Genomic DNA, 26835 nt, shown 5'->3' on the forward strand with positions numbered 1-26835 from the left:
TAAACTTCGAGGAGGAAAAATTGAAATCAGTGCATTTTACATTTAGTTTACTGAGATAAGTTCACAATCAACAGTAATCCCCATTCCTTATATTAGTAAATACTGCAAGAGTTTTTAATGCATTTTGTAAGCCAATTAAACATTCTGAATCTATCTACAACCATACTTAATGTCACTACAATAATTTTATGTTTATGCTAAGGGCCATTTATATTTTTATGTAGTTCTTATTTTTATAAATCCGTCTGGGTTAGCAAAGAAGCAGAAGACCACATTTTTTTCTTCGTATTTTCTTAAAATATCTTTAATAAGACTAAGCTCCTTAATTCTAGTAGGGATTTCCAAATGTGATATTTATTGATTGATTTATTTTTTTAAAGCCCTTATCAGATTTAATTTGTGTTCCTAAAAGTGGTTGGAGAGCTTGACCTTCATCTAATTTCTAGAAATGTTTTTGACTTTTGAACCTATTTTTCAAATGTAATTAATAGATTCAGTGTGGGTCAGTCCTCGGACTTAGGTTTGGGTTGAACAAAATCTAAAAGAATATGTCCTTTGAGACATAGCATAAACACTTAATATCTTGGGGAATGTGACACTACTAAAAGAAGACTACTAACACATCAAATGTTTACTCTGGAAGCCTCAAAGAGGAGCTCCTACCACCCTTTTTAGCCCCATTAATTGTAGCAAATCTATTTATATTTTGTCATTCAATGAACTGAACTCCTGTTGTATACTGCATTAGATAGAAGAAAAATGTTTTTAAATGTTCTTTTAATGATGGCCCATAAAGTACTTGACACAGCCAGATGCATGTGTTACTGTATTGAGAATATAGAATAATCAGTGTCTCTACACTTAAGACCTTCCCAGCCTTGCTGTTCCTAGCAAGAAGTTTGGCCTGTGACTACACTTACTGTTTGTAGCTCATCAGAAACTGTCAATGTCTGCCTTTCTTTAACTCTGCAGTCTGTAACATCACGCTGTTTATTAAAAAAAAAAAAGAAAAATTACTTTGTGTCCTAACAATACTTAGTGTACTATATATTTTTAAGCAAAAGAAATAATTCTATTTTGCCATTTATTCTGAATACTTGAAAACAAACTAATAACAATAATCAAAATTTAGCTGAATTTGAGTTCTTCTCAGTAATAATTAAGAAAACTTGAAGTATTGTGTCTTAAAAGCCACTTTTTCTGCCCCAGTCCAGTAATGAATAGTAGAGAAATGTGTCCTTTTTAAAATAATTTCCTTTCAATGTAAAAGATAAGATAAAATACCCACTTTTTTTTTTTCAAGTCAGTTGAAGACTAGAACCCAAAAGTGAAGTTTAGGCAAGAAGCAAACTGGTTTTACTTTCAGTTATTATGAACAGGGAGGAAGGTAAGTCTGAGCATTTCTTTGATCAGTAGTGCATATGGGCATCAATATTTAGTACTTCTAAGCAATTAAATAAATCATTGCTTAACTTTTTTTTTTTTTTTTTTTGCCAAATGGTTTTAATGAGTTAACATTGTTCTAAATTTATCCTTTGTAGTCCAAGCATACTGCCCCTCTTTCCTGAAATAAACCAAGGAGCCACTCTCTGAATGGAAAACTGTAATGAGTGAAACATGTACTATAGGTTTCAAACTAGTAGTTTAGAATTTGTTTGGAGAAAAGTCCCAAGAATAGCATATTATTAAATGGAAATCAAACCTTCTAGGAAATGGATTGCAATTGTGCCTTTAATTTAAAAGAACTACAGAATCTCAAGCGGCAGAGTGATTTAAATTGTGTATACATATATATTTTTTATTACAAAGAAGTCTTTGGTTTGCAAAATAATTTACCCCCAAGCTTTTAAACAGCAAGTTCTAGGCCTTAGATACAGATCACATTTAGTCAGTATAATGGGGAAAAAACTCCTCTTTCATCTCCAGTAGCTCCCTATTCCAGCCATTTTACCAGCTATCCAATGAAGGGCCCTGAGCCAGTTTGAAAACGTTATGTACCCCAGAAAATCTGTTTTAATCCTGACTCAATCTTGTGGAGGCAGCTGTTTCTTTTAATCCTAATTCAATATTAGGATTAAATAGGGTGGAGTAAAATAGCGTGGAAACTTTCTATTAGATAATCTACAGAGCAATGTGACATACCGGATTGTGGGTGTGAACTTTTAATTAGATAGAAGTGTGACTCCACCCACTTGATTAGCTTATGGGAGTCCTTTAAGAGAGGAAAATGACAGAGCTGACAGAAACTTCAGAGCAGAGCTGGCACATGCCAACACTTGGAGAACAGAGACATGGCTGTTTAGAGATGCTTAAGCCCAGCAGACATTGCATGAGATGTTAAGTCAGCCAGAACTGAGAGAGCCAAAGGGAGCCAAGAGATGAAAGCCAGCCCGGGAGAAACAAAGTGAGGCACCCCCACAGGAACAGGCTGAAAACAACAGAACCTAGGAGCAAGGAGCTCCTATGCCAGCAAATGACTTCCCAGCTGACAGGTGTTCCAGACACATTGACCTTCCTTGAATTAAGGTGTCTTTCCCTAGATGCCTTAATTTGGACACTTTAATTTGGACACTTTTACTTCCTTATAACTGTAAATTTGTAATTTATTCAATTCCCTTTTAAAAAGCCATTTCATTTCTGGTATATCGAATTCTGGCAGCTTGCAAGCTAATACAGGTTCCAAAGCTGACTGACAACTGAAAATTAACAATAAGATTTTTCTGTCGACTAACACTTTTGAGCACGTCTAGTAAATGCCAGAAACTAGGCTAGGCATTTCACATGTCCTATTTCAATTTATTCCTTAAAATAAGCTCATGAAAGAAAAATCATCCCCATTATAAAGATGAGAAGAGAGGCTAAGAAAGTTTAGTTAATGCACCCAAAACACGTATCTAAAAAGTTGTGACTGTGGACTACAAAGCCAAGTAACACCTATTCGGAAACATGTTCTTTCCACTAGTCCACAATGGAAAGATGAGAAAACATCAGTAATGTCCCTTACAGCTCAAGTCAACATTGCCCTATTCAGTTTATTTAGCAATTTGTGACTTGAAATTAATTGCTAACAGATTAAATTGACGGAATCAAAGTCTCTCATTTGATTACATTGATTTAAGATTGTTTCATAAAATCTAAAGATACCTTCAGGCACGTTGGAAATCACAGCAAACTGTTTCAATTCACCTGTTCAGTTTAATTAATCTGGAAAGCACTTGTCAGGAGAGTCTTATGACATTCCTTAATTAATAACCATGTTGATTCATTAATTAACATTCAGACAATTGTTGACTATCCATGTGGAACTTTTCAGTGATATTGATTATCAGCATTGAATGTTGAATTCCAGTACAACTTCTCCCTACTTCAAAACATATTTCTAGCTATTTCTCCTACCCCACCAGAATATATACCAAGAATGAAATCAACTTATGAAAAGCATAATTAATAAAGAGATGTTGCCAAAAGAAAATTCCATGGTACATGGCAAGTATAAATAACTCTAAACTTAGTGAATTTTCTAGGCAGCAGCTTTCCTCCTTTGTTATGAATGGTGAAGAAAGATCAAATTATAATAGCTATGATAGATCCGTATTTTCTAAAATTAGCAGATTTTTAATCTCCCTATAGTGATTGACCTGTTCTTTTTTTATGAATACTGTTGATGTGAACTATATCGCACAGAGCTAGGCCGATGGTTTGGTGCACAATAGGTAAAATGTTCTCATCTATTTCCCCATTGACAGCTTTTAGCGATAGCTCAAATTAGCAAAAGTACAACTACCTTGAGCTCATTTTTCCATGTGGGAACAAAACAAAATGCTTCCTTGACTCATGTGGAAAGATTTGGAATAGAAAGATAAATTTGTATGTATTTGTAGAATAAATAGAATACACGAAACTTTCTAAAAATTTTCTTTCCCATTTGAAAATATGATACTTGACTTCAGTTGCCCTCTACATGGTTTGTTTGTAGGCAGGCATAATTAGGTCCTCATTTGCAGAAATGGTATCCAATACGCAGGACTTGAGTTTGGTCACCATCTTGAGATTTCTCTGCCTCTTTCACTCCTCCGCATGCTACACAGTTTGGACGGATACCATTTTACCTGGCATGCCTTGCCAGCCGCCTCATCTCTGCCTCCAGTGCTGTACCTTTCACACAGGAAGGACAGGTGTTGAGTTAACCTCACCATGCCAGCAATCAGGGCACCACCCAGCAGTGTCAAGGAAGGCCACAGTAGGCAGTGGAAGATCACCATGTGATCATACTTTGTGATGAGAATGACGTCTTCAGGCTGGCTTCCTGGACTGTAGAAGCATGAAAAAGGGGTCCCATTTTTGTGATCAAAGAATTCCTTTATGTTCAGGGCACTGGAGAGCAAATCATTCCTGTCTCGGTGGCACTTAGGGATGTAAAAGCACTAGGAATATGGGGGAGGGAGAAAGACAAAGATATCGTTACCAAACACCAAACCACTCTAAAACGGAAAGAGTTTCAGAAGGCTCAGCTGTTAGGGGGCAGTTTCAGTCTCAGAAAGTGAATGAAACCTACCATTGGCTCAGGGGTAAGGGTTGGCAGGAGGACACAAAGGCAGGTGTTAAGCAGGGATAAGGACAAGAATTTTTAGAATCACATTGCAGAAGAGGCAGCAACCAAATTCTTAAGGACGGTGATGCCTCCCAACCTTCACAACCTTGGTCTCTTCCTGCAGTTACCCAATGAATTCATTGAATTCGACAATATTTTTTGAGCCCAATCACGTCATTTCGATACCTATTCATGCCTCACATGTCTTGTCTTGATGGTAGTAAATTGTCTTCCTAAGGGACAGCACACTGAGGCTTTTGCCAGGGGCCAAAGAGAGGGCGCTGCATTGGGCTACAGCTCCACGAAGCAGGACCAGTGGAGAAGGAGGGAACACTATCAGTTGGTGATGTTTTTCAGAAGAGTTTTAAGGTTTATTATACCATACTGGGCATTGTGCTAGTGCCTACAAAAATGTTTGAGACCATAAGAACTATTTCATCCACAACAGAAAACAAACTATCAGATTAAAATTGAGGTTTAACAACAAAATATAACATGTCAAATAATCTAATACAACTCTATTTATGTATAACTATAAACTTTAAATCATATGAACCCAATGACCAACTTATTAGAAGTAAAAACTATAATCTTTAAATTTCTTTGATGAGAAATTTTGCTTGATTTAAAGTGGGCTGTGGGTCCAATTTGACATTACTGACATAATATGGAGTAGGCCCTCCAAAGTATGACCACTCATTGGGCTCCACCTGTAAATTCCAGACACCGGTTTATAACACTGAAATAATTCTCCTTTCCTTGTAACCCTTGTTCCCTCCAAGAATGCTTTTAGCTCCATTCTCCTTGATTCCACTGTAGAAATGCTCACCAGAAGGAAGCAGACTGATGTGTACAGGTGCTCGGGTGCTGCATCCTCCTAGGTACAGTCTGGCCTGGGAAGGCTGCGTAATTGTGACTTTATTTATGTGAACTTCAAGTTACCTTGGAGCTGATCTGGACAGCCTCTTCATTATAACGCAGATGAGCTTCCTGGCCTGAATGGGTGAGGTTCACAAGCACCTGAAGACATGGGTACTTGCCCTGGCCAGGGCAGTTCACACCACACGTGAAAGCGTGGTCCAGCCACTCGCCCGTGATGTGTATGTTTAGGACGGTGCAGTTGGATTCTTCTCGCTGAGGGCTTCAATTTGAAAAAAACATCAGTTCCTCGCCTCCTAGAAAATTTATTTCTATGTTTCTAATGTGGTATATCTCAAGGCGTTGTCTATCAGGGAGCAGGGAGGACACTGACAGGGGTTGAATGGCAGCAAATTACCAAGTTCCATCTCAATTCTGATCCCACTGACCTATTTCTCATTTCAACAACCCTTAGGTCAATGGTTTTCAAATCTCAGAATGAGGAATTTGTTAAAATGTACTTTCCTGGGCTTCACTCCCAGAATACCTACTACTCTCGTCAGTAGGTCTGAGTGGAGGTCCAGGAATCTGTATACTCAGTAAGTATTTCAGATGCAGGTATTTGGAGAGCCATTCTTTGAGTGATATTATTCTAAATACTGTATCACCAACTCACCAACACTCATATGCACTCCGAATGCTCATCACCCCTCATACCTTAGTGGTGCCTATTAGCTTGACCTGATGAAACTGTGCCCTGGGAGGAGTCCACTCAGGGCCCCTCATCAGTGTAGACTGCAGAATTTCTGGTGGAAAGATAAGGTTCATGCACCACTTTCCAACCAGAGACAAGCACGAATCATTCAAGGAAGCTATCACTAGAACACTTGTGGTTTTGCCATCAGTAAACAACTTGAGGTTAGGAACTACATCTTATTCATCTTTATGTTACTAGAATCATAAAGCATAATGCCTCTTATATAATAGGTGTTCAATAAATGTTGTACTGAATTGAATTTTAGTTGGAAAACATGGCTTGAGAATTTGCACATGTACCATACACACAGAATGTCCTACATGCCTAGAAAAGTAGCAGATAGAATTCATGCCCATTAAGAACTTGTGGCAGCAGTATTGAGGAGAAAGGATATATATATATGAAATAATTAGCAATCAATCCAAGACAAAGTAAAAAATGAGGGTGAAAGAAAAAGCTCTAGATCAAATGTCCAGGACTAGCTCCTCATATACCATCCCACTCACATCCAGTGGGCCTCTCTGTGATTATTTTCTGGTTCCTTAAGCACAGAAATTTAGATTAGCAATTTCTGAAGTCAGAATGTTTGAAAAGCAGTATTTAGCTAAGCTCATATTGGACTCTCATGAAAATCTTTGGCCATAAGTACCCATTTTATTTATTAATACAACAAACTTGAGATGCGCCATACAGTTTAACATGATCTCAAGGACCAAACCATCAAAACCACTGGATGAAGCTTAAGAAGAATATAATGTCGGGCAAGTGAAAATACAAAATGGAAAATAAGGTCCTCTCATAGATTTAGCACTGGCCTGCTTTTTCACTAAATCCATAAACTTCTTCATGCATCTTGAAATAATATTGTATATTGTTGTCTGTTTACCTCTGTTAGAACTTAAGTTGTCCAAACTCTGACCAAGAACTGAACTGAATCTTGTTTTGAAGATTTCAGGAAGCTCCAGATAGAGTAGGACATTCTTCTCTATGCACAAGCAGACCAGAGCCTCTCAGGCAAAACCAGGACTGTGTTTAGTGCTTAAAACATAAGTGTATTTTTAAAGCTGCACTGTGCGTGTGTTGCTTTGTCCATAGCTTTGACAAAATCCATCTACTGAGAGGTGAGCGCCTGGGGTAACGGGATAGGTGTGAACTACACGTGCCTTCTTCACAGATCTCTGATGATGCATAAGATCACCTGGCAGGAAAGAGGCGAGGACGCACTACTCTCAAGCATTCACTTAAGTACTGTAATCAAACAACATCCATACATGCTTAGAAAAGTAGAATTTAAATATGAGCAACACGTTGGTGCCAGTTTCCAAAAATCTCCCAAAACATCTCCCCAAAATATACATTTTAAAAAATATTCTGGGGGCGGGCAACAGTGGCTCAGTGAAAGAGTTCTCGCCTGCCAGGCCAGAGACCTGGGTTCAATTCCCAGAGCCTGCCCATGTTAAAAAAAAAAAAGGACTTCTGGGAAGATGGCCAAATAGAGTAGCTCGAGATCATTCCTGTTCCATGGAAAAGTTAGAGAAGGACAGGAGGGCAACTGGGGTGGCAATTCGGGAGTGCTCCTGACCTGGGAGAGCCTTCTGCACCACATAGGGGAATCTTGGTTCAGATGCCGAGGAACTGAGAGGTAGAAAGCTGGAGCCTGGTGCGGAGGCACAGGGCCCACAGGAGTGCACAGATGGGAGCAAGCTACTAGGAAGTAAGCTAAGCTGTGATCCTTGGGCATGCTACCCTCACCAGCGCAGCTGCGTGTCCGCCAACTCACTCCTCACCTCACGCACCTGAACTCCATCATCTGCTCCTATTCCCCGCGCTCCAGGCACCCCAACCAACCAGCCCCCAATACACATGCCTGCCCCATACCCCCACCCCGAGTGCAGCCCAACCCATCTCTCCTGCACCCCTCCCAAGCACTATCTCCCCTTTCCTGTCACCTGCAGGCTATTGCCAGTACATAAAGGCTGTATGTGCTAACCTCCATACCCAGGCTACCCCCGCCCCCCTGCCCATAGTGCTGCACAGCCTCACCCCTCCCACCCTGAGATCTGCGCATCAGTTTATGGCACTCCTAGGCCCACGCATGTGCCTGGGACCCCAATCACATCATTCTGCTCTGGGAACCACACTTTATAGGAGTCCTAGAACCGTGCATGCATACAACCCTCAATTACACTTCCCAGCTCTGAAAAAGTGCTAACCTGTGCAGCCAAGTCACATCTGTTCCCAATCCTCAAAGGCATAATGCTGACCTGCTGCCACAGTTCTATGCATGCACACAATGGGTTCCATACCTTAGACCAGGGTTACACTCTTCCACAGACTGGTGCACCTGCACAGCTACATCCTCCCTGGCCATTGGGCATGCACATTCACAAGCATCAGTGTAACATCCCCAACCTGTGCCTACACCTGCCCTGAAACAAATAACCATACCGAGTGCCCCAACCCGTACCCTGCTCCCTGCTGTACAACCATCCCGCAAACACAAGGCCTTAGACTACTGAAAGAAATCAACTCCCAAAGTAAATCAATCAAAATATTTACATGGCACGAGGACAGCAGAAGATTACTAAGCATATCAGAATGTAGACAGATATAGCCCTGCCTAATGGCCAAATTAAAACATCAGAGGAGACACAGATGTTGGAATAACTAATCAAAGATGTTCATACACCTCTATTTAATAAAATAAGTGGTATAACAAATGACATAAAGGAGATCAAGAAGACAGTAGAAGAGCATAAAGAGGAATTTGAAAAGATAGAAAAACAGCAGACCTCACAGAAATTAAAGACCCTGTTGACCAAATAAAAAACATACTAGAGGCACACAACACCAGATTTGAAGAGACAGAAGAAAGAATAAATGACATAGAGGACAGGATAACTGACTTTGCAGACTCAAAACAGCAAATGGCAAAAAAAAAAACAGAAAAAATTAAATTGGAGCTCAGGGAAATGACAGATAAAACAAAGCATGCAAATATAAGAATCATTGGTGTCCCAGAAGGAGAAGAGAGGAGTAAAGGGCTAGGAAGAGTAGTTGAGGATATAACAGGGGAAAACTTTCCAACCCTCATAAGGGACATATGGGGGAAAACTTCCCAACCCTCATAAAAGACATAAATATACAAGTCAGAGAAGACCAACGAACTCCAAACAGAATAAATCCAAACAGGCCTTCCCAAAGACACATACTAATCAGTCTGTCAAATGTTGAAAAGAAACAGAAAATCCTGAAAGTGGCAAGAGAAAAATAGTCTACTACATACAAGAGAAAACAAATAAGACAGAGTTCAGACTACTCAATTAGCACTCTGGAGGTGAGAATGCAGTGGTATGATAGTACTCAAGATCCTGAAAGAGAAAGACTTCCAGCCAAGAATTCTGTACCCAGCCAAACTGTCCTTCAAAACTGAGGGAGAGATTAAAGTTTTCATAGCCAAAGAAGTCTTGAAAGAATTTGTCAACAAAAGCCCAGCCCTACAAGAAATTCTAAAAGGAGTTATGCTGGCTGAAAAAAATAAGACGGAAGAAGGAGCTCTGGAGGAGGGCACAGAAATGAAGAGTACCACTAAGAGTAATTTAAAGGATACAAAGAGAAAGAGGAAAAAGAATATATAGATCTGACAAATAAAATAAAAAAGATAAGCTCGTGCATTCAAGAAATACCTTTTCAGTAATAATTTTGAATTTTAATGGACTAAACTTACCAATTAAAAGATATAGATTGGCAGAATGGATTAAGAAACATAATCCAGCTATATGCTGCTTAAAAGAGACTCATCTTAGATACAAGGATACAAATAGATTGAAAGTGAAAGGATGGAAAAGTATTTTCCATGCACATTGTAAACAAAAGAAAGCAGGAGTAGCTATACTACTATTGGACAAAATAGACTTTAAATGTAAAGACATCATAAGAGACAAAGAAGGACACTATATACTAATTAAAGGGCCGATTCACCAAGAAGATATAACAATTGTAAATGTTTATGTTCCCAGCAAGGAGCTCCAAAATACATGAGAGAGACATTGGCAAAACTAAAGGGAACAATAGATGTCTCAACAATAATAGTAGAAGACTTCAATACACCACTCTCCTCCATAAATAGAACAACCAGACAGAGGATCAACAAGGAAACAGAGAAGTTAACCTAGTAAGTGAATTAAATCCAACAAATATGTATAGGTCATTCCACCCCAAAACACAAGGATATACATTCTTCTCTAGTGCTCATGGAAAAATTCTCCAGGATAGCTCATATGCTGGGGCACAAAACAGGTCTTTATAAATTTAAAAACACTGAAATTGTTAAAGCACTTTCTCTGATCACAATGGGATGAAGCTGGATCTCAATAACTACCAAGGAACGAGAACATTCACAAATATATGGAGATTAAATAATACACTCTTAAACAACCAGCAGGTCAAAGAATTGCTAGAAAAATCAATAGCTATCTGGATTTGAATGAAAATGAGAATACAACTTATCAGAACTTATGGGATGTGGCAAAGGCTGTGCTGAGAGGGAAATTTATTGCCCTAAATGCCTATATTAAAAAAAAAACAAGAAAGAGGGTGGTACAACAGTGGCTCAGTGGCAGGAGGAGGAGGAGAAGAAGGAGAAGGAGAAGGAGAAGGAGAAGAAGAAGAAGAAGAAGGAGGAGGAGGAGGAGGAGGAGGAGGAGGAGGAGGAGGAGGAGGAGGAGGAGGAGGAGGAGGAGGAGGAGGAGGAGGAGGAGGAGGAGGAGGAGGAGGAGGAGGAGGAGGAGGAGGAGGAGGAGGAGGAGGAGGAGGAGGAGGAAGAAGAAGAAGAAGAAGAAGAAGAAGAAGAAGAAGAAGAAGAAGAAGAAGAAAACACACATGCACATTTATTAAATTAAAAAAAAAGAAAAGAGCAAAAATCGAGAACTTAACACCACACCTGCAGGAACATGAGAAAGAACAGCAAACTAGCCCCAAGCAAACAGAAGAAGAGAAATAACAAAGATTATGGCAGAGATGAATGAATGGGGGAACAAAAGAACAATAGATTCCAGGAACCCATCCATTTCATCTAAATTGTTGTAAAAAGAAAAAAAAAAAAAAAGAACAATAGAAAGAATCAATAAAACCGAAAGTTGGTTCTTTGAGAAAATCAATAAAATTGATGGGCCAATAACAAGACCGACAAAGAAAAAAAGAGAGAGGATGCAAATAAACAAAATCAAAATAAGAATGAGGCATTACCACAGACACTTAAGAAATAAAAGAAATCATAAAAGGATACTACGAACAACCATACACTAACAACTTAGATGAAATGAACAAAATCCTGGAGACACACAAACAAGCTACACTGACTCAGGAAGAAACAGAAGATCTCAACAAACCATTCATAAGTAAAGAGATTCAATCAGTCATCAAAAATCTTCCTACAAAGAAAAGCCCAGGGCCAGATGGTTTCACAAGGGAATTTGATCAAACATTCCATAAAGAAATAACACCAATCCAGCTACAACTTTTCAAAAAAATTGAGGAAAAAGGAACTCTACCTAACTCAATTTATGAAGTTAATATCATTTTAATACCACACTGGGCAAAGATGCTATAAAAAGGGAAATCTCCCTAATGAATATAGATGCAAAAATTCTCAATAAAATATTAGCAAATCAAATCCAACAGCACATTAAAAGAATTATGCATCATGACCAAGTGGGGCTTATACCAGGAATGCAAGGATGGTTCAACACAAGAAAATCAACACAAGGATGGTTCAACACAAGGATGGTGCAGAAACAGACCACCAAATCTATAGTCAACTGATTTTTGATAAGGCCCCCAAATTCTCTGAACTGGTATAAAATAATCTTTTCAATAATTGGGCATGGAAGAAATGGGTATCAATAGCCAAGAGAATGAAACAGGACCCCTATCTTATACCCTACATAAAAATTAACTCAAAGTGGATCAAACACCTAAATGTAAGAACTAGCACCATAAAGATTCTAGCAAAAAATATAAGGAAACATTTTTAAGACCTAGTAATAGAAGGTACCATCCTAAAGTTTACACCCAAAGCACAAACAACAAAAGAAAAAATAGATAAATGGGAACTCCTCCAAATCAAATGCTTCTGCACCTCAAAAAACTTTGTCAAAAAGATGAAGAGGCAGCCAACTCAATGGGAGAAAATATTTGGAAATCACATATCAGACAAAGGTTTGATTTCCTGTATATACAAAGGAATCATACAACTGAACAACAAAAGAACAAACAACCTAATTATAAAATGAGCTAAAGATATGAATAGGCATTTTTCTGAAGAGCAAAATTTTTCTGATGGCTCAAAAGAATATGAAGACATGCTCATATTCATTGGGTATAAGAGAGATGCAAATGAAGACCACGATGAGATACCATCTCACACCTATAAAAATGGCTGCTATTAAACAGGAAACTATAAATGTTGGAGAGGATGTGAAGAAATTGGGACACTTATACACTGCTGGTGGGAATATATAATGGCCTAGCCACTATGAAGACTGTTTAGTGGTTCCTTAGGAAACTAAATATCAAGTTGCCTTATGACCCAGCAATAGCACTACTTGGTATATACCCAGAAGAGCTGAAAGCAATGATACAAACAGACATTTGCACACCAATGTTCATAGCAACATTAGTCACAATTGCCAAAAGATGGAAACAAACCAAATGCCCATCAACAGACAAGTGGATCAACAAAATGTGGTATATACATACAATGGAATATTATGCAGCAGTAAGACAAAATGTCGTCCTGAAGCACATGACAAGGTGGATGAGCCTTGAGGACATCATGCTGAACAAATTAGCCAGACACAAAAGGACAGATACTGTATAAGTTACTTTTATGACCAGCATAAAGGTATAATCAGAGACTTATAATATAGAATACAGGGGACTTAGAAATACATAGAAGCTAGAGGTGGGTGAACCATTAGCTAATGAGGTTGAACTCCAATGTAAGGAAATATATAGGATCGAAGGTGATTCTCTACTGGATCTAGAAGTAATATCACCATATTGAAGATGAGCAAGATTGAAAGGGGTTGTAGAGACCTACGTGTCCCACTGACTCACACTAGAAATATGAATGAGTTCCTGTAAGAATTACTTCAAAGATATGATTCTTGTATAAAGAGTGTCTAAGTCCAGAGTACAGGGGGAAAACTACTATTGCATGCTATGAACTGTGTTCAAAAGGAAACCATCAGCACTACCACAGCAACAGCAGAAGTAAATAATGGGGGGAAGGACAAGAGTTAAGAGGAGGTTTAGATTTCCTATTTGGTGAAGGGGTATTTGTTGGTTTGCTTTCTCTTGAGAACAGTGAAACTATCTGATATTGAGAAAGTTGATGGATTGTGGACTTTGGGCCCTATACATGATGCCTAATGAATGCAGGTGGCTGAAGGGTGCACTGATGGAGAAATAGATTGGTGAAGGATGTATACGGTGTATACTTATGAATGAAAGCTGTGCTTCTACAAAAGGAACATTGCCGTGAGGCATGAAACAATGTGAACGAACATGTGTGACATTTGGTGAGACAAAAGAACAAGAATGATATGGTCAGCTTTAGGAAATGCTTATAAGAAAACAGGGGCCTAGATTGTAAGCTTTTAGGGCAGACAAATTAAGTCTGGAGTGGCGATTATTATTTTTGGATTTTGAGAGACTGTTTTATATATATAACCTGATATTTAGAGATAAGAACGAAGCCGAACAGGTTGGGCTTAAAGTAATTCAGAACAGAGGAGTAAGGAAGACAGTGTCTATATTTTAGAACCACACATACTCTTTGAGACCAATGGAAGAAAGGTTTATTTGGTCTGGAACTGAAATTTTCTGTAGTGCATATTCTAATTCAACCTATCTGTATAGCTCATTTATACAACTGAAACACAGAGAGTGCAGAATGAGAAAGAGGTCCTTTAATCCTATATAGATTAGTGTAATGCCTGGAAATATCCTAGAGTATATAAAGTAGATAATCAAAAAGTATTGGCAAAGTTCCCTGAGGGAAGGGAGAAAGAACATGGAACTATTAAACCTTACAATCAGGGAATCCCCTAATACTGTGTCAAACTTTAGGGACATTCAAATCAATAGGCCATGCCCCTTATCATGAGGCTTACTCTTGTGAAGTTTATGTAGGTAGCAGAGAAGCTTAGACTACCTATAAGCATGCCTAAGAGTTACTTCTGGAGGACCTCTGTTGTTGCTCAGATGTGGCCTCAGTCTCTCTAAGCCCAGTTCTGCAAGTGAAATCATTGCCCTCCCCGCTACATGGGACATGATGTCCAGGGGTGAAAGTCTCCCTGGCGACATGTGAGAGCACTCCCAGGGATGAATCCATACCTGACATCGTGGGATCAACAATTCCATCCTGACCAAAAGGGGGAAAAGAAGTATAATTAATAAAGTATCAGTGGCAGAGAGAGTTCAAATAGAGTCAAGAGGCTACTCTGCGGTTGCTCTTATGCAAGCTTCAGGTAGACCTTGTACCTATCATAACCTGCCAACCCCCAACCAAGACCATTCCAAGTCAATCCTAAAGAACACCTAGGGCAATGTATAAGATTCCACAAGGATTCCATGCACTAGAGTAACTTTCCAGAAACCTACAATCTTCAGATGGGTCCCTGATCCAGATATGTCCTGAAACCTAACCCAGCCTCTCCAGAACATTAGATAGTTCCACCTCCCTACCCCATATTAGGGACAGACCCTTCCAATATGAACAATTTAGAGTGGCCATAGCCCAAATACCTCTAAAGAGAGGGATGGAAAGATCAAAGGTGATGGTGGAGTTATGGAGAGAAGACAGGATTTAATAAATGAATATGAATGCTGAATCATTAAATTGATATCTCTTTTAGTCTCCAGTATCTTAGAGCATCTAGAAGTAAAAACCTAAAATTGTCAAATTGTAACCCATGTCAAACTCTGTAATATGCTCTACAACTAATTGCAGTGCTGTGCCGTGAAATTTATAGCTTTGTTGTATATATGTTATTTTTCATAAAAAAGAAGGAAAAAAGTTGTTGTGATAATAAAAAAATTTCAGCCCTCTAGCCTCCTATATTCTGGAGCAACTAGAAGGAAAACTCTGAGAGGATCGTATGATAGCCCATGACAAACTCTGGGCTCTGTCCTGTAACTACTTGTTGAAGAGTGCTTTGAAAACTATTGCTTTCTTATTTCTTTGCTTTGTGTATATGTTATACTATACAATTTAAAAAGTTAAAAAAAAAAGTAAAAATAAACAGAAAGACACAAGTGTTGGAGAAGATATGGAGAGGGAGATAAACCTACTAACTGCTGGTAGGGAAGTAGAATGGTGCAGCTTCTCTGGAGGGCAGTATGCTCGTTCCAGAGGAGGCTAAGTATAGGGTTGCCATATGATTCTGCAAGCTCGTTATTAGGTATATACCTGGAAGAACTGAAAACAGGGACACAAATAGACATTTGAACACTCATATTTATGGTGGCATTATTCACATTTGCTAATGGATAAAGGTGGCCTAGGGGTACATTGACTGACAAAGGGTGAACTGTGGGGTATACATACAACTGAATACTGAGCGACTCCAGGAAGGGATGTTCTGAGAACTAGGTGAATGATCCTTGAGAACATTATTTTGAGTGAAATAAGCCATAAATAAAAGGAAAATATTGTATTGTCTCATCGATATAAACTAACTATAATGAGCAAACTCTGAAAATTGAATTTGAGAGTGCAGATTATCAGGGCATAGAAAGTGGACAGAGATTGGGCAATTGATGACTAAGGAGTACAGAATGTTCAATAAAGCTCAATGTCAAGGTTTCTAGATTGTAAGCTTTTACAATTGTCATATCTATTGCTGAGTTTTAACAGTTATTTCTAAATTATGACATGCTGCGCTCTTTGTTTATAACCCACAGTTACCTGGAACTTTGGGTTCCTGTATGATATCTGAGACTCAGAGTTAGGTCAGCATTACTCCATAGAGCAACGGTAAAAAAGCTGAAAAAGAGATCAAACTTCAATTAGAGATATGAATGAAATGGATCTGGTTAGGACTAAGATAAATCAGAATAGACGATAAAGGATGATATTGTCTGTATTTCAAAACTTCAACTTCTGTGTAAGATGAAAGGAAGAGAAGTCTATTTGGTCCAAAATTTAAATTTTCTGTAGCATACTATTTAATTTAACCTGTCTGGCCAGTTTATCTAAAAACCCAAATACATGGAACCTAGAATAGGGAGTGAGATCTTGTTCTTTTTGTACAGGCCAAAGTATTACCCTGATACATTCCAGGGCATTTTGGGTTGAAAATAAAAATAGTATTTGCAAGGTCCCCTTGAGGAACTAGGAGAAAATGTGGAACTATTACTCTTTTCCACCTGAGAAATTTCTGAGAATCTCTCAAGCATTAGGGACTACCAATAAGCCAAGCCCTCAGTCTTGAGCCTTGCCCTTATGAAAATTATCTCTGCAATGGTAAAGTTAAGCCTATGTACAACTATGCCTAAGAGTCACTCCAGAGAGCTGCTTTTGTTATTCAGATGTGGCCTCTCTTTCTAAGCCAAACTGCAAATAAAATCACTACCTTTCCCCTATATGGGACATAACTCCCAGGGTATATATCTCCCTGGGATCATGACCCTGACTGTCAGGGATGAGTCTGGCCCTGGCACCCTGGGATTAAGAATGCCTTCTTGATCAAAAGGGAGAAAAGAAATGGAACAAAAAAAAGTTTTCAGTGGCTGAGAGATTTAAAATACATTTGAGAAGTCATTTTAGAGGTTGCTCTCGCACAAATTTCAGCCAGATATTGCAAATTGCCATAGTATGCCAAACCCCAACCAATAATATTCCTGAAAACCCTAAATAAAATCCTGGACTCTATCTTAGACTATAAATGAATTAAATTACCTAGTAAGTTAATTTTTTTCAGAAACTTAAGACCATTAGATTGTTTCTTTGCCAGATAAATCCTGAAACACAAAAGTCCCAGTCTCTCCAAAAACAACAAACAATTTCATACTTCTCCCCCATGAGGTCAGCAAATCTTTCTAGCACAAAGAAATTAAAATGGTCACTGCCCAGATATCCCCGAAGATTGAGAGAATGATTAAATGAGAGGGAGGAGGAGTAATGGAGCAATGCAGATTTAACAAATAATTATGACTACTGACTCATTATATAGATGTTTCTTTTTTAGCTATAGTATCATGGTCAGATTCATTTGTCAACTTGGCCAGGTGGTGGTACCTGTTTGTCTGGTTGGGCAAGTGCTGTCCTGTCTATTGCTATGAGGACATTTCATAGAATTAAATCATGATCACATCAGCAGCATACACAACTGATTCCATTTGTAATCAGCCAAAGGGTGTTTCTTCTGCAATGAGTGATGCTTAATCTAATCACTGGAAGACTTTTAAGGATTCAGAAGAGATAGGCTCTCTTCTTGTTTCAGCCGGAGAGCCTCTCCTGTGGAGTTCATCCAGACCCTCCATCAGAGTCATCAGCTTCACAGCCTGCCCTAAGGGTTTTGGACCCTATGTTTCCATGGTTACGTGAGACAATTTTATAAATTTTATATTTACGGATATTTACTGTTGATTCTGTTTCTCTAGAGAACCCTGACTAATACAAATAGCTAGAAGGAAATAACAGAAATTATTGAGCTGTAATCCAGTAGCACTGATCTTTGATAATGGTTGTACAGCTATATAGGGAAAAAAAAGTTAACTCCCCGTGTTTGTATGGATCTACTTCTGGAGGTTTTATTCTGTTCCTATAATCTCTATGTCTGTCTCTGACAGTACTACACTGTCTTATTTCACTTACCTTTATTTATGTCTTTAAATTGTGTAGAATATAATATTAGGGGTCTATAAAGGGGGGATGGATAAAGAGTATGGGATGTTAGGGGTTTTCTTCTTTCTTTGTATTTTTTTTCTGAAATAATGCAAATTTTCTAACATTGGTCATGATGATGAATGTACAACCATGTGATGATACTGTGAACCACTGATTGTTTATTTTGGATGGATTGTATGGTATATGAATATATCTCAGTAAAATTACATTTGGAAAAAAAAATAATCTGACTTGCCTTACCCCCATTCCCAACACATACACACATAAATTGATTCAGTTTATATAGATACATGTAATGTAGCAAGATTTTTTAAAATAGATGAGAAAAATGAAGTAAAAGGAAAAGGAAGGTAGAAATCTCGAATGAAGTCAGGAGTGAAATACAAACAAGAAACCCACAAACCATAAAACCCCTTATAGTTCTGACAACTGGGCTATAGATTTGGCTCTGAGCTTCCTGGCAGCCAAAGAAATAAAAGAAACTCAACCAGATATAGGCGAACTTCAGAGATATTGCAAGTTCAGTTCAGACCACTACAATAAAGCAAACATTGCAATAAAGTGAATCACATGAATTTCTTGTTTCCCAGTGAATATAAAAGTTATGTTTATATTCTGCTTTATTCTATTAAGTGTGGCAATAGCATTATGTCTTTAAAAACAATGTACATACATTAATTAAAATGTGACACAAAGACACAAAGTGAGCACCTGCTGTTGGAAAAATACCAACAGACTTGCTTAATGCAGGGTTACCAAAAACCTTTAACTTGTAAAACATACACAGTACCTAAAAAGCACAATAAAGTGAAGTGAAATAAAATGAGATATTTCTATACAGGATTTCTACAGAGGGGTCCACTGAGTAAAATTAAACTGGTTGATCAGGAGCACCAAAGATTTTCTTGGTGCTGAAACCAGAGAGAAAATCTCCCCTAGGATCCTTCTAATGGTGTGGACATGTATTTAATGAGGAAACTAATTAAAAGAAGAGCAAGGAAGCCAGTATTTCTTGAGCAGCTATCTATATGCCAGGTAGACATGGTCAAACTAAAAAAAATAATCTTACTCAAAAAACTTTAGTTTTGTTCACATAAAAATTTTCATATTTGCATTCTAAAGAGAAAACTCATGACCTAAAATTCATATCTAATTTGTGGGTTATAGAGGTGTGCTTGAGATGTGTTAGGGGCAAAAGAGTACCTTTCATTTTCTTACACCTCTTCCTCAATGCCAGTTGCTCCCTAGCACTGAGAGGGGAGCAGATAGTTCCACCTTCCCTGTCTTGGGCCACAGGCAGGGAAGCTACAGTCAGAGAGACCAAGGCCAGCCTCCTCTCCTTCACCATTGTGCCTGGGTCTGATCTGAGCTGGAAACTCAGGGTCTCACTTCTCTGCTCCTTACCTGAGCAGGTAAGGCTTCAGGATGGTTGTTCCAAGCAAGAAGAACATCATGACTGAGAAGCCCATCATTGCAAACCCTAGGAGCATGGCTCGGTCCTCTCCAGCGCTGCACGGCAGCTTCTTGTGCACATCTCGGGGGGTTGCAGCATTGCGATCATTGCTTCCCTTCTTCCCTGAAGCAGGAACAGCTGTCCTTCAGGGAAAGTGTAAAGGAGATAGTGCAATATGCTTAGAAAGATGCAGAAACACTTACAACTCATGGCAGTGGGAGGGGGACCCCGTCTGCTGCTCGCCCGAGGATGTGAGCAGGTTCGGTGCAACACAATGGGTTCCCACCTTCAGAGCTCGGTGAGAAGTCCATCCTGACAAGCTATGGTTATGTGTTATAAAGTACTTCTCAAGAAAATGTAACAAGCAAGACTAAGGTATGCTGCCTGATGGAGCTCTTTAGAGCTCTGTTTTATCAGTGACTACAAAGGTACTATCTATAAGCAGCTCTCATTTTCTATGTAAGCACGTGTTTCTGAAATGCCTACAGAGCCAGGGGAATGAACTTGTCTTTCAGGGATAGTTCACCTACCTCCAAAAATATTTTTTTCATTCCATATGAAAATAGTGACTACAAATGTACACACTGAGGATGCACAGTGTCCTGAAATAGCAGAGCCTTCTTCCTTCTTTCATGCCACCTGTTGGAAACGCAGCCCATGAAGCAAAGGGCTCTCTGGCTCAGGGCCCTGTCCACACTGTGATGACACATTGGCTGCTGTCTTCTCTTCCTCACTCCCTTCTCCTTCTGTCCACTCACACCTCTGCATGAGTGGCCCTAAGTTTGTCCTCTCCCTCCCTCCGCTATGCCTGAAGATCTGCTCCAGCAAAGGATGTGATAAAATTTCCAGTGAATGGCAAAGTCCAACACAAAGGTTGCGATCTGCAATCTGCCCAGAAGCATACCCAGTCACGGATGTGTTTTGTTTGGCCCTTGCTGTGGGTTTTTTGTTTTTCACAACTGAGGAATGAGTTGGTCGTACTTTAAATATCATGAAGTTTCTCAGAAAAAGATACCGATGTCTGGCATCTGGAAAAAACCGTGGAGTTCGTGCTGTGTGTTGACACCAGGCCAAACGGGCAGTAGCAGCCCCTGGGGACCGGTGGCAGTTGCTGCAGGGCCACCAAGCCACACTCAGTGGCACTGATCCACTGTTCCCTGCTCAGTGGGCATTTAAGATGCAGTGTATTTCCACTTTGAGGCTGGAAAAACCTGAAGCCAAGCAAATGCAGAGACCCAGGCCCACCAAGTTGCCTAAAACACTTACTAAATGTTGAAGTCAGGCAAAAATCTCACCAAGGGAATTGCTAGTTGTTTTCTCCCAAAAGCCCATTTCATATTTGATCCTGCATCCTTCACTTTCCTCTCCCTAGACCACTTTTTCCCTGTGACATCTTCAGACTCTTAAGAAATTAAAGGGAATGCTAGGCAGTCCAGGGGGTCCCCGAAGCCTGCACTGCGAAGCACCAACAGCTGAAGATGGCAGAACCCCTTGAACAATGGGACCTAAGATCAGGTTTGGGGAATTTCTTCTAACATTTTACTCACACCACCCTCAGAAAATAAGCAGGAGAAAAAATGTTTAACAAAGTTTAGGCTGATATATTTTATAATTTATCTTATATGTTTAATGAAATAAAAGAAGAATTTAAAGTATCAGAAAGAGCAAGAGACTCTAAAATATGACCAAGTCAACATTAAAAATAATCTAGAAATAAAAGTAATACTTGAAATTAAAAACAGTAGACAGATTTTAACAGATTAGATACATTTGAAGAGATAATTAGTAAACAGAGCAATAGATCAGCAAAACAGAGTACACTGCAGAGATTTTTTTAACAAAAGATATTAACAGAAGACAAGGTCTGATATAATGCCTATTCAGAATTCCAGAAGGAGAGAAATAAGTCAGAGGCAATATTTTAAAAAGGTAATTAAATTTCAAAATCAATGAGAGCCAATCCACTGATTCCGAAAGGCCAGTGGGCAAAAGAAAGAAAGAAAGAGAGAAATCCACACCTATACACATCATAGAGATATTGCATAACTACCAAGACAAGAGAAAACTTAACAGTAGCCAAGGAAAGAAAATAGATTAACTTCAAACAACTATTAGGCTGACAGCTGACTTCTCTATAATAAGAATGGAAGTCTGAAGATGAGGATGTTGTCAACAAGCTGAGAGAAACTAAAGAATTCTATACCTAGCAAAAAAACTCTCAAAGATAAGCATGAAATAAAGATATTTCAGTAACACACAAAACTGAGTTTTTCATCAATAGACTCTCAGCAAAGGAAAAGGTCAAGTATTTACTTCAGGCAGAAGAAAAACAATCCAAGATGGAAGTTCTGTAATTTAGGCAGAAATAAAGAAGAATACATACAGGGACAAATAAATAGTGCCCAGTGTTAAAAAAAATAAATAAATACATGACAGCAAGCCCATATAATTTAGTGGGGGTGACAGGGTGAATGTGCTCTAAATGCTTTGTATTTTTCAAAGGGAAGATAAAAACATTAATTGCACTTCTGTCAGTTTAAAGTAGGCATGCTAAAATTTCTGGAGTATCCACTAAAAGAGTAGAAATGGATGACATAACTCCAAAGTAGTAAAGGGAGAAAGAATGTAAGGGGAAAACTCAATCTGAAAGAAGGCAAGAAAGAAAGGGAAAACAACTTATGGAAAAGACAAGACAAATGGAAAGCGCAAAATAACATGGTAGTCCATTTCTATTCCATATTCACCATTTCTGTTCCACATACATTTTTTTTATCCCTTCCTGTCTCAATAAAAAACGTTATAGCATCAGCACACCACTATGCTTTGTGGGGAAAAAAAGGCAAACCTTCTGCATCCTGTGCTTTGCTGGAAGCTGGAGGGGGCAAGGCCCCTGTGTCACAGTGCAGATAAGTCTAGCTTTCTTCCTCTTTTTCCTTTGTATTGGGCTCAGAGATTACACGGTGTCTCCGTGTGAAATGGACAGTCAGCATTTACCAACATGCATCTGTCTAGTTCCTCTGGTTTAAAAAAAGAAAAAAAATTTTTTTTAAATAGGGTTACAGAAGGTCAGCAAGAGGTGGATTTGAGACGTTGGGTGGGTTAAGTGGGCATTTTGACAATATGGCTTCCCCTTTGGCCCATTTACTTGTGATGTCTAATGGACAGCCTTGCAGTTTAAGTTGATACTTTTAAAATAAATTCTCTACTAAGGATGACTTGAGCCCTGCCACTAGGGAGAATCAGCAGGACCTGTAGGATCTTATTTGGAATTGACACCCTCTACTGTGGTTTTGTTTATGTTTATTTTTTAATTTTCTTTTTGTTTCACTGGAAAGGAAAGATGATAATCAGTTTTAAATGTTAAAAGTGTACATGTTGCCTTGTTAAAATAAAACTAAATGTGTACACACATGCAAAAATAAAATAACAGGTAGAATAAATATATCAAGAATTATAATAAATCCTAATGGATTAAGTGATCTGATTAAAAGATAAAGATTGTCAGACCAGCTATAAATATTTTTATATGCTTTTACAAAAGATATATGTAAAATAAAAGGTTGAAATCTGCTAGGTAACATCTAATTGAAGCAAGTTGATATGGATTTAAGAGCTACATTAGAAGTAAAAAAAAAAAAGGTAATAGCACTGATTAAAGGTTTGATTCACCTGAAAGATACAATACTAATTTATATGTATCTAATAACATAGCCTTATTGACAGAACTATAAGGAAAAATAGCTAAATCTACTATAGATTATGAGATATTTTTATATACTCCAATAAATGATTGCCAAATTAGTAAAGAAATAGATTTGAGCAGAGCAATTAACAACAAGTTTTATCTGAATGATAAATACTGTCCCCTGCAGAGTGGGAATAACCAAATCAATAAGCCAAGCCCTCAATCTTGGGGGTTGCCCCTATGAAACTTATACCTGCAAAGGATAGGCTAAGCCTACTTATAATTATGCCTGAGAGTCACCCCCAGAGAACCTCTTTTGTTGCTCAGATGTAGCCTCTCTCTCTCTCTCTCTCAGCTGACACGGCAAGTGAACTCACTGCCCTCGCCCTCTCTAGATGGCACATGACTCCCAGGGCTGTAAATCTCCCTGGCAACGTGGGACAGAACTCCTAGGATGAGCTCGGACTCGGCATTAAGAAACTGAGAAAACCTTCTCGACCAAAAGAAAGAAAGAAAGGAGACAAAATAAATTGTCAGTGGCTGAGAGATTTCAAACAGACTAGAGAGAGTATCCTGGAGGTTGCTCTTATTATATAGTTATTTCCTTTTTAGTTTATGGTGTATTCGAGTGGTTAGAGGGAAGTACCTGAAACTGTAGAACTGTGTTCCAGTAACCATATTTATTGAAGATGATTGTATAGTGATATAGCTTTTGCAATTTGACTGTGTGACTGTGAAAACCTTGTGTCTGATGCTCCTTTCATCTATGGTGTGGACAGATGAATAAAAAATATGGATAAGTAATAAACAAATAATAGGAGGAAGAAAGATTAAAATAAATTGAGTAGATTGAAATACCAGTGGTCAATAAGAGGGAGGGGTAAGAGATATGGCATGTATGAGTTTCTTTATTTTTTTTCTTTCTTTTGTTAGAGAGATGCAAATGTTAAAAAAAATGATGATGGTGATGAATACACAACTATGAGATGATATTGATTTTAACTATGTCAAAAATGTTTGTATGTTTATTTGTTGCTTACAATAAAAATATTTAAAAATATATATTTTGCAGAATACACATCTTTTCAAGCATATATGAAGCATTAATGAGACCTGACCACATATTCAGCCATTAAAAAAGTCTCCACAAATTTCAAAGGACTTATGAAAGTTATATGATTTTTTATTTGCTCCTAGCATGAAACTTAGAAAATCTGGAAAAGACTAGGAAATAGAACAAAAATCACCCCCAATGTTACCACTTAGAGATAATAGTAAGTATCACTTGCTAGGTAGTAACTCTTTTCTCTGTATTATCTTAAATAGAATGAGATCACTATAGGTACAGGTTTTTTTAGCCTTGTCTTTTTCACTTAACCTACTAAGAACTTTCCCATGTCATTAACAATCCTTTGTAACCACGCCATTGGATACACAATAGTCCTTCAATCGGATATGTCATAATTTCCTTAACCATTTATTTACTGTTGGATATTAAGTTGTTTCCAGTTTTCTGATGTAATGAACTTTCTTGTACTTACAACGACCTTTCACCCAAGTACCTCAAAGCACTTAAGAAAGATCTACTTTGCTCTCTAGCCAGTGAGATAGGTGAAAGTGTGTTTATTTCTTTTTAGCGGTAATACATCCCCACTTCTAATCAGTGTGTTACCTTGACATGTTTTATTCGTAGTCAAGGGAATATCCACCCTCTTCTGTTGTTTTCCCTGCAGATCTGACTAACTTTCCGGCCATACCTGAGTCTCTGCCTGTACCACACATTGCTGCCGGTGCCTCCGGCTTAGCTAGAGGGAAACATGATTTCAAAGCACTTGAACTTGCTCATCTGGGTGTGATTCCTGCAGAAGTCATCGGCCTCTCACTCCAGTGCTGTGATTTATGTAAGAAGTATTCCTTAGAAGATGCCGCAGCTCATCAAAGCTTGATAATTCATCACACAGTCGTAACTTCTAAGTATTCGGTATGTTAATATTTTCCTGTAATTTGTTTTTGTTGCCGAGGAAACTTAGGCAATTACTTTTACCCTTCTGCTTTTTAATTAGAAAATTATCTAACAACTTCTTTTGAACACAACAAAAAAGCCTGAATAAAGACAATGTGATTCCTCAAGTTCCGCACAATCAAATTGTGCATTTTGGAAATGAATATGGGCTGCTACATTGCTTTGGGGACATTACGACTGCTCTTACAGCTATTTAATTATGCTGCGAACAGGGTATTACAACTTGTTCCCTTGCTTGGTTTTTGTTTGGTCTTTTGCTGTACAGTGATTTCCTTTGTCTTCTCACAAAAGATTAGTCCATTTCCAGGTGAGAAGTGGTCTTGCTCTGTTCTTTTTCTTTCCTTTTCAGTTTGTCTACCCCTTCAGCCCCCATTCCAACCCCATCCAAACTCCTGCATCTCATTTTCTCCTGCCTTCTCACTCTCACTTACCCCCCAGTATCATTAAAGATAAAAGAAGGAAGGGATGTTATGATTTTTAATGTTTCCACTTCCCTGGCACGCAACTCCACTTGAACCACCAGCAACCCCTCCAGGTTTCCAGACTGAGTGGTGAACTTCGCTGTGAGATGTGCCCTTGCCCAGTGCCCGCTTCCAGCTGCCCCGCTGCCCCCACCCCGGGGTGGGTGCAAAGAGTGCTAAAAAGAGTGCTGTCAGTGCACTTTCCCTCTAGGCTCCCAGCACACCGCCTCCCCCACCCTCCCCAGCGCGATTCCTCGGGAAGCAAAGAGGTCCTAAGGATAAACTATCCCACTTCCTCCCTGAGGAAAGAAAGGTTCATAACCACAGCCAAAATGTACAGAGAGGATAGAAAGCTAAGCGCTGTACTACGGCATGGCAGGACCGCTACTATTTCCATTTCACAGGGAAAAAGAACAAGGCTGAGAGAGGTTGAATGACCAGCCCATAGTCACGCAGCTCTTTAGGTGGTGGAGCTGGGGCTTGACCCCAGCTGTGTGACTCCTCACCCCTGCACCCTAGAGCTGCTGGCAATTCCTTCATTGCTCCATCCCACCAGGAGACGTTTACAGGCACCACTCTACTACGCTGGGCCGCTGTGTGTTCTGGGGGCGTGCTGCCTAGGAGGGCACGCCTGGCCCCAGGAGCTGGCAGCCAAGGACAGAGGGCCCACGAGAGGGGACGTGGTGCACCGCGTCGGGGCTTCTGGCCAGGCAGTGGCAAGAGGCACCCGCAGGGGACGCAGACCCAGCTCTGCACCCGGATCCGGCCCCCACCCCACCCCCGGCCGGGCTGACTTACCTCCCCGGGCGCCGCCGGCCCTGGAGTGTGGTCTGCACCGGGATGCTGAAGGGCTGCATGGGGCGGGCGCTACGCACAAAGGCCCCCTTCCACGAGAGCCATGGCCCTGGGCGCGGGACGGGGCGGGGAGGGGGGCGCGACAGCGGACGAGAGGCGAGCCTGGGTTACTGCAGTCGGAGCTCCTCTAGGGCTGCCCAGCGTCTCCCCACCCCACCTACACCGCTGCCTCCCGACCTGGGCCCACCGCAGGGGCATCGCCATGGAAACCCACCCTCTGCTGGAAAGTTCAGGG

General features: G+C 39.4%; 1 protein-coding gene across 2 annotated transcripts; it reads right to left on the bottom strand.

The window, feature by feature from the left end:
• Positions 1–249: 249 nt before the first annotated feature.
• Positions 250–26647, bottom strand: KCNMB3 (potassium calcium-activated channel subfamily M regulatory beta subunit 3). 2 transcript variants are annotated; one of them, XM_077161109.1, is made up of 4 exons: positions 26544–26647; positions 19528–19719; positions 5534–5732; positions 250–986 (listed from the first exon to the last, which is right to left on the bottom strand). In XM_077161109.1, exons 1-4 carry the CDS (start codon positions 26600–26602, stop codon positions 888–890), a joined length of 549 nt encoding a protein of 182 aa, XP_077017224.1. In that variant the 5' UTR covers positions 26603–26647; the 3' UTR covers positions 250–887. The 2 variants fall into 2 exon arrangements, with proteins under 2 accessions (XP_077017224.1, XP_077017223.1); XM_077161108.1 differs by lacking the exon at positions 250–986 and adding an exon at positions 1496–4424.
• Between the last annotated feature and the right edge of the window lie 188 nt (positions 26648–26835).

This window comes from Tamandua tetradactyla, chromosome 5 (genome assembly GCF_023851605.1).
Source record: "Tamandua tetradactyla isolate mTamTet1 chromosome 5, mTamTet1.pri, whole genome shotgun sequence".
NCBI classification, from domain to species: Eukaryota; Metazoa; Chordata; class Mammalia; order Pilosa; family Myrmecophagidae; genus Tamandua; species Tamandua tetradactyla.

Bases quoted from the DNA above. Each gene is read 5' to 3' on its own strand.
- KCNMB3 (XM_077161108.1), bottom strand. From the start codon at position 26,602: ATGCAGCCCTTCAGCATCCCGGTGCAGACCACACTCCAGGGCCGGCGG. The intron at 5,733-19,527 runs GTAAGGAGCAGA...TTCAAATTGAAG, and splicing joins CTGAAGCCTTACCTGCTCAG to CCCTCAGCGAGAAGAATCCA. The intron at 4,425-5,533 runs GTAACTTGAAGT...CCATATTCCTAG, and splicing joins CTGTCCAGATCAGCTCCAAG to TGCTTTTACATCCCTAAGTG.